Source organism: Cyprinodon variegatus, unplaced genomic scaffold (genome assembly GCF_000732505.1).
Source record: "Cyprinodon variegatus isolate N-32 unplaced genomic scaffold, C_variegatus-1.0 Scaffold1150, whole genome shotgun sequence".
Classification (NCBI taxonomy): domain Eukaryota; kingdom Metazoa; phylum Chordata; class Actinopteri; order Cyprinodontiformes; family Cyprinodontidae; genus Cyprinodon; species Cyprinodon variegatus.
This window is the reverse complement of record NW_015151603.1, coordinates 130412-138620: the sequence shown is the minus strand read 5'-3', so window position 1 is coordinate 138620 and position 8209 is coordinate 130412. Positions and strand designations below refer to the sequence as shown.

Genomic DNA, 8209 nt, shown 5'->3' with positions numbered 1-8209 from the left:
GCCTCATTGGATGCTGGCCGACGTGCCTAGAGGGCGGCCATCTTGGATCGGACCACCTGTTGTGAGAATGAACAGGAGGCGCCATAGATCTCATTTTAATCACATATTACAATAAAATTATAATAATCTCTGTCATGTCACAACAACTTAAAAGATCAAAACTAATTCTAAATTACTTTTACGTTAGATTACACATATATATTCAGAGTAAAAACTACTTAAACTGAACTCAAACTGAATAAAATCTATATGCAAATATATATTATATTTATATATAATATATATATTTTGATATTAAATAAATTGATAAACACAAAGTTTTATATTATGTTATAAGATTATGTTTTAGAAATATACATTTATATTCTATATTATTGAGTATTTTTAAGGATTGCTCTTTGATAATGAGTATTCTGATCTATAGAGGAAAATTTGTTGTAATGTGATTTACAAAACAGAGTAAATTATTTTTATTTTATGTACATTTTTATTTATTTTTGGTAATTTGCAAGACTTTCTGTCAAGGCTTTTTGCCTAAACGTCTTCCAAAACTAATTTTTTAAACTATATTTAACCAGTTAATGTGTGTCATATATATAAATATATATATATAAAAAGCAAGCTTAAAAAAAAAGAAATTAGAGATATTACAATAATCTTTTACACACGAACTTAAAAGACTAAAACAAATTCTAAGATATAAATATATATATTTATTGTATATTCATATATTATATATGACAAATATTAACTGATTAAACATAGTTTGAAAAAGGGTTTTGTAAGAAGTTTAGACAAATTTATAAGGACTAAAAGGCTTTAGTTAGACACAACATAAATTTACCAACTGTCACTACGATTTGACAGAAAGTCCTGAAAATGACAAAAAATAAAAAACATTAAAAAAAATAATTTACTCATTTGTAAATCACATTACAAATTTTCATCTATAGATCAGAATACTCATTAAAGAGCAATCCTTAGAAATACTGAATAATAATGTAGTATACAAATATATTTGTAAAACATAATCTAATATAAAACTTTGTGCTTATTAAATTATGAGCACAAAAAATATGCATATTTTATCCAGTTTGAGTTTAGTTTAAATAGTTTTTAATCAGAATAAATTAGTGTAATCTAACGTAAAGGTAATTTTAGAAGTAATTTAGGTATTTAAGGGGTTTTGACATGACAGAGATTATTGTAAGATTATTTCTGACTCGTCTTTTGTGTTAATAAAGTTAGATCCTGTTCATTCTGACTGCAGCTATCTGAAATGCGGTCTGATCCAAGATGGCCGCCCTCTAGGCACGTCGGCCAGCATTCAATGAGGCGTCTATGGGTAAAATGATGGACTTCTGTTCATTATGGTGATCATTTTATCAGCCCTTTGAATCAGGATTAAAACTGTCGGTGGAAATCTGTCAAAGTGAGACCTCTTTGTAAAACAAAGACAGGAATCCAAAGAATCAGTGTCCAGCAGTTTTTTTATTCAAACATCGGATCTTTGCGTCATCGATCCAGAACTTTTTATTTAATGTAAATAAACAGAACCAAGTGGCGGCGAAGCCACTTTGAAGAAATACGAACGTATTTACTGCCGTGCCTTCGGACCGAACATCGTTCCTGGGAACTTTTACCAGGAAGTGATGAAACGGAACATCTGAGGCGAAGCAACGAGGTTTTCACAGTTTTCCCAAAACTCATCTCAACCAACAAGCTGAGATTTAATGAGTCCAAAACAACAACAACAAACATGGCAAAGATCCTGCAGCGGGTCAGGAGGAAGGAGCCGACAGTTCGGCGCTCCCTCCTCTTCATCAGTTCCCAGCTTCGCTCTGCTGATCCCGTCCAGCAGGACGTCCAACTGATCAGAAACTAATAAATAATCAATAAATAAAAACTCTTCATCGCTGATGAGGAGCATCTCAGTGGAGGTAAAGTGACTTTATTCGTGGCTTTGATCCGACTTGGATTCACAGCGACGGGCTGGGCAGCGTGTCGCCATCTTCCTCCTCCTCCTCCTCTCTTCCCTCCATCCAAGCGTGAGACAGGATGTCCTCCAGGGAGGGACGGTCCTCAGGACGGAACGAGAGACACCAGCGAATCAAAGCCTGGCATTCTGCGGGGGGAGAGAGAGGGCGGAGCCAAGTCAGCCACTGAATACTCCCTGAGCAGCTAGGAGTCAGAAGGGGCGGGGCCTGTGTTTACCTTTAGAGACGCGGCGTGTGAAGAAGGGCGCGGCCCCGACTATCTCCTGGTCGCGCTCGAACGGGATGTCGCCGCAGACCATGTCGAAGAGCAGCACGCCAAGCGACCAGACGGTGAGCGGGACGGCGTGGTACGTCCGGCTTTGGACCCACTCTGGGGGGCTGTAGACCCGCGTACCTGCATAGAGAGAACGTTAAAACCCCGCCTACTTCCATCATCATCATCATCATCATCCTCCTCCTTCAGCTCCATGCCGCACCTTCAAACTCGTCGTACGCCGAGTCCTTCAGCAGCGCCCCGGATCCAAAGTCGATGATCTTCACCTCCAGCGTCCTGGTGTCCACCACAATGTTCTCGTCCTTGATGTCTCTGTGGACCACTCCCTGAGAATGGACGAACTTTAGCGTCTCTACGATCTTCCTGAAGAACCTGGAGGGGGCGGAGCAAAAGCAGGACATCAGAAACTCGGCCCTGTAGGAGGAGCGTCCAGGTCTGACTGCGGGAACCAAACGGAGACCCACCTGAGAGCCAGGCGCTCCGGCAGCGCCCCTCGCTCCGTGATGAAGTCAAACAGATCCTGGCACTGCGGCGGGCGCTCCATCACCAGCAGGAAGCCCCGCCCCTCCACCTCGAACCAGTCAAGCATCTGGATCACGCCGCCGTGACCCCCGACCTCAGAGAGCCGCTGGAGCAGAGCGATCTCCATGGGAACCGGGCTGAGCTCACCGGGCTGCAGGGAAAAAATTAATTCATATTAATAAAACAGCTGAACGGGTCAGAACAGAACCAGATTAGAACTGAACCAGATCAGAACAGAACCAGATCAGAACAGAACCAGATCAGAATGAAACCAGTTTAGAACGGAACCGGATCGGAACAGAACCAGGTCTGAATGGAACTGGATCAGAGTGGAACCAGATCAGAACAGGCCCAGGTCAGAACAGAACTGGGTCTGAATGGAACCGGGTCAGAACAGAACCGGTTCATATTCAGGTTTCAGAATCTCTCCGCCCTGACTGCAGGTGTTTATAGGGGGGAGTCCCAGTTAACAGAACCAGTTATTTTCTGTGGGAAAATCCGCTCCAAATGACGTCACAGGTTTCCGCTGGAACCCCCCTAACAGCTGCAGTTCTGCTGCCCCACCAGCAGGGGGCGGCAGCAGCTGACTGGTTTCCCTGATCGAACTGGAGGGGAACTCACCAGTCTGGCCCACTGCTGGACTCTGTCACTGGAGATCTGCTTGATGGCGACCTGGAGTCCATCTGAGAGTCTGTGACCCGAAAACACGGAACCGAACCCGCCGCTGCCGAGCAGCGGGCCGCAGCGGTACTGTTTGCTGAAGGGCTCCTTCCCTGAGGGACACAACATAGAAACACATCTGTTAGAACCGCAGTTAACCTGGAGTCTCCTGACATTTAGCAGAAAAGGTCATTTAAAAAAATATTTCATCTACCCACGGAGGGGAAATACAAAAAAAAAAAAAAACAACTAGTGGGTCAATTAATCAACTTCAGCCGGAAAAAATAATAATAAAAAAAACAATCAGATTTTTTTTTATTTATTTTTTTAATCCATGAAGGAAAAATAAAAAAAAGTAACAAAAATGTGAAATTATAATGTGAAACTGTTATATTAATAATAAAAAAAAATAATAAAAACAACAGCGTAAAGGTCCTGGCAGGTCAAAACTGGACCGGAAATGAATCTATTCTAAAACTCCTAATTCAGCAAATATCCTGCTGGCTTTTAATAGTTATTTTTTTTAAAGTAAATTATTTTAATGTCATGTAAAAACTGCTAAACTTGAACAAAAAGTGGCGCTTTAAATAGTATTGAATAAATTCTGTCTGAACTAAAACTTTTGTTTTTTTTAAACGTTGGTTCCGATGCAGAGCCGCCAATCAGAAGCCAACTTCAAAGCCAACTTGAGTTAAAATAAAAAAAATCTTAAAAATCCAAAAATAAAAGCAACAATAATAATGATAAAAAAAAAACAACAAAAAACTTTTCAGGTCATCTTTTAAATCCTCTTTTCTTACCATCTTTTCCGTCCACCTTCTCCTCCACATGCGGATCCGCTGGTCTTTTCTCAAACATTTTCCTTCCTTTTAATCAGTTGAAGAACATAAAATCCATCCTTTAATCGCGGAACTCGTCAGATTTTAACGGTCCAGAACTTTTTAGGAGAACCCGTCTGAAGCGTCCTGGTGTTTCCCGCTCGATAGGTCCGGTTTAGGTTCGGAACTGCCGGGAAGTTCGGTTCTGTTGCCTAAATATCTAATATTGAGCTTCTACATCAGCGGCAGCTCCTGCTGCTCCGTCGCTATTTTCTTCTGCTTATATATCCTCTCTGCGCCCCGCCCTTTCCTAATCCTCCCATCCAATCAGAACCTTGCAGTGTGCTCAATGTTTTGAACTGAGCAGCCAATGGGATTAAAGCTGTCGGCTCATTAATATTGAAACGGCGCGTGGGGAAGAATTCGTAGAATTCAGAACCTCGAGGCGGGGGGGAGGGGGGGAGGCTCGCGCTGATGAACTGACGGGAAGCAAGCGGCCGATTTCTTCTCAAACATCAGTGCGCGCGCGAACACACTAGCATAGAAACCACCGCGAACACGCGCGCTTCTTAAAAAAAAAAATGGCGGTTACTCCGACAAGCACGCGCAGCTTCCTGTCAGTTTGTATCTGATGAAGTAGGTGATGCGTTCAGGGAACTTGTTGGGAGTCTCACCCAATCAGTCTGTTACTCAATCGTTTATTTCTGTCGTTTAAAAGATGCTTTTAATATATTTTTTTTTTTTTAAAAATATTAATTTCCTTTCAGAATCAATACATTGTTTTTTTTTTATTAATTGTATGTTAGGGTGACATTAACCTACTGTGATGAAAAGAACATTTGCAAAAGAGCCAAAAAAAAAATAATTGCATAATAATCTTATGCAATTTTTTTTTTTGTGTGTGGGTCTTACCAAATATTTCTTGTTTTAGATTTTTTTAACCTTTTATAACATAATCAGTCTAATATATTACATTGCAACCACAGTTTACAGGAAAAATGGGCTGATCTGAGATGATTCAGGTTCCTTTGCACTAACTTCCACATTTCTAAATTCCCTAAATAGGCCAACAGACATCCGGCCTCTTACAGCAGAGGTACCATGAAGGCATCATGAGGTCAGCCGCAGGATGTTGCGTAGTTTATAAGATCTGAAGTCACATCTTGCATCTCCAAGAATAACTTTTTATGTTAACAGTTTAAAGATAACACATAAAAACTCTTTTTATATAATGCATCAACTATTTGTGTGTAATCAAAATATGCGTTAGATTACAGTAAAAATTTCTTGGAAAAAAACCCAAACCTGGAATTTTTTGTTTATTAATATTGATAAAGAACAAACCCTTCACTGAAATTAAAGATCAGTGCTTGAAATGTTAAAGTTTTTACTTGAACATTTCCTCCTGAAGAGGAACCATAACATGCAGATAAGGAGAAGCTAAGATCCTGAACGCATCATATGTGGAGGGAAAACTGAAGCTGTTAAAATGAACAGATTAGAGTCGAGCATAAACCTGCTAACATAAGATGAGGAAATCATTTCTTCCACCTGGATCAGGGCTTGACGCGGTAACCTGGAGGTAAGCGGGTCATCCTCGGCTCGCCGGGGGAACATGGAGAATCATGGAGAATCTAAAGAACTGCCGCGTTCACATTTAGCAGCAAACTTGTGTATGGACAGAATTTGTTCCTTTTATTTTTAGAAGCAAAGAACACGTTTTGTAAATGGAAATAAACCAAAAAACTTTAAAAAAACGTGTTCTTTGCTTTTGATGATCTGGATCAACCTGAAGAACCACAGAGCGAACAGAAAACTCTTCCTGCTCCATTCAGAGATTTAAAATGTTGCTCAACATGAAGCGTTTTCTTCTTCTTCACACAAATGTTTGTTGCTCCTTAACCTGAGAAAGATTCACGGATCTGAGGAATGTCTGAAGTTCTGGATCGTCGGCTCCTGGTCAGCGCCGCGTCGAGTCGAGCCGCCGGACCCGGGTTCTGAGGAGAGCCCGGTGGGTGGAGCTGAAGCTGAACAGACATTTAAAGGCTGGAAACATGAAGTTTTCAGAAACTTCTTCCTCTTTTTATTCCAAGAAACAAAAAAAAGTTTTCATCCCAACTGAGAAAATAAAATAAAACAAACTTATATTATTAATAATAGCAACAATAATCAATCATTAAGAGGATAAGTATGACAATTTTCTATGTCTTCTCCTTTGAAGTCGTCATTTCTTCTATGATGAGCTCGGCTGTTTAACATGCAGCTAAATAAGTCTGATGATGAAGGTGATGATGAGGAGGCGTTTCTATCCGCTGCGCCCTCGCTGGGAATGATCGGCGCCTAACAGAACATGATAAGACTTTTGATCGCCGAGCAGAGCCGGATGGCCCCCGGACAGTCCGGCTCGGGTCGGAACCGCGGGGCCGACAGCCTGATTGTGAGAACAGGAACTAAAAATTCAAACTGCTGGAAGCTGTCCACATTTAAATAAGAACTGATCCCGGATCAGCGCAGGGACCCAGCTCCGTCTCAGAGGGAACCAGGAGGGTGGGGGGCGGCGGCGGCGGGGCGTGAAGCGGAGGATTTAGAAAACAAAAAGAGTGCATTGTGGTTGGGTGGTTTATTTTCTCCATGTTAGAGCTCCGTCTGTGGGTAGGGGGGGGGAGGAGGCGGGGCGGGTCCGGAGCGCCGTCACCCGGCTATCAGCTGCTGTCCGGCGACGGCTCACGCTCTCTATGCATGGCGGCGGCGGTGGCGCTCTGGTGTTTGATGGTGTCCAGGTATTCTTGCTGGGAGACGGCGAGCACCGAGGCCAGGATCTCGTCGTCCTCCCAGTCCGTCAGACCTGAAACACAGACGCCATCGTTAGGAAGGAAACCCGGTCCAAACACTGAATACTTCGTGTCGGTACCCAGGAAGGGTTCTAGCTAACCTGAACCGCTGGTAGGAATAACACCTGGGTTCATGACCTTCTGTAGCGGCACCGACCCGTTACCCAATCAGTGTTTCACCCTCAGCAAAAATAAAATACATTAGAAAATAATCCAAAAAGGGGCGTGGCGGGTTGCTCATGTACCGAGCCTTCGGACCTCGACCGGGCCGCCACAGAATCCCAGCCTGGTGACCTTTGTGGCATTGGGTGTTTTGGTAGATTTGGTCGTCTGCGTCAGATTAGGTTTACGTTCTGATAACAGAACCTTCTCACAGGTACCGTCTGGACGTTGTTCTGTGAGACTTTCTGTGCTGCTGATGTTCTGTCAGCTCAGCATACGGCGTCAGGCCAGCATACCGTTAGCATGATCGCTATTAGCTGCTAGAATGGCTTCAGATTGTGCCAGCAGGCTCAGTAGGTAGTTATTGAGTGAATCCTAATCCTAACCTAAAGTCCTTCCTTTCCCTAGCAGAATTATTTGTTATCTGAAAATAATTTCATTAGTTCCTCATGTACTGTTAAAATAAATTAAAATAAAATGATCTGCATGCGGACTAATTAAACCAACTAAAGACAAATAAATCTCATATCCTGTCAACTGGAATGTAGAATCCTCTCTATATAAATATTTAATTCTCTGTGAAAAAGTGCCGATCATTCTTTAAAGTCGTAGAGAAGCGGCTGTTCCAATCGTTTCATTTCCGAATTCTCCAGAGTGGAGCCCGACTTTATACGAGTGAATAAAGTGAATGTGATTGGTCGATTATCAAGGGGGCGGGATTGTTGTGGCGGAAGCTTCGCAAGCAAATTTGATGGTGGCTGGTTTGTGGGAAGCATCATGCTAACCAGTTAGCATCTTAGTGCTAGCAGGTTCCCAATGGGAAATTCCATTGGGACCAAGTAGCACTAAATTGGTGACTTAGAAACGACGCTGTCAAGGAACGCTATGGACAGAGGAAACAAGGGAAGCTAGTATTTTTATGAATGTCTGAAATGTCCCGATTAC

The 8209-nt window shown here is 42.3% G+C and overlaps 1 protein-coding gene across 1 annotated transcript; it reads right to left on the bottom strand.

Annotated features, from left to right (window-relative positions):
- Positions 1-1471: 1471 nt before the first annotated feature.
- On the bottom strand, positions 1472-4597 carry pim2 (Pim-2 proto-oncogene, serine/threonine kinase). Its single transcript, XM_015400823.1, has 6 exons — positions 4254-4597; positions 3415-3566; positions 2736-2944; positions 2474-2643; positions 2215-2391; positions 1472-2125 (listed from the first exon to the last, which is right to left on the bottom strand). Exons 1-6 carry the CDS (start codon positions 4309-4311, stop codon positions 1980-1982), a joined length of 912 nt encoding a protein of 303 aa, XP_015256309.1. The 5' UTR covers positions 4312-4597; the 3' UTR covers positions 1472-1979.
- Between the last annotated feature and the right edge of the window lie 3612 nt (positions 4598-8209).

Bases quoted from the DNA above. Each gene is read 5' to 3' on its own strand.
- pim2 (XM_015400823.1), bottom strand. From the start codon at position 4,311: ATGTTTGAGAAAAGACCAGCGGATCCGCATGTGGAGGAGAAGGTGGAC. The intron at 2,644-2,735 runs GTGGGTCTCCGT...CGCCCCCTCCAG, and splicing joins CCGGAGCGCCTGGCTCTCAG to GTTCTTCAGGAAGATCGTAG. The intron at 2,392-2,473 runs GTGCGGCATGGA...CTCTCTATGCAG, and splicing joins GGCGTACGACGAGTTTGAAG to GTACGCGGGTCTACAGCCCC.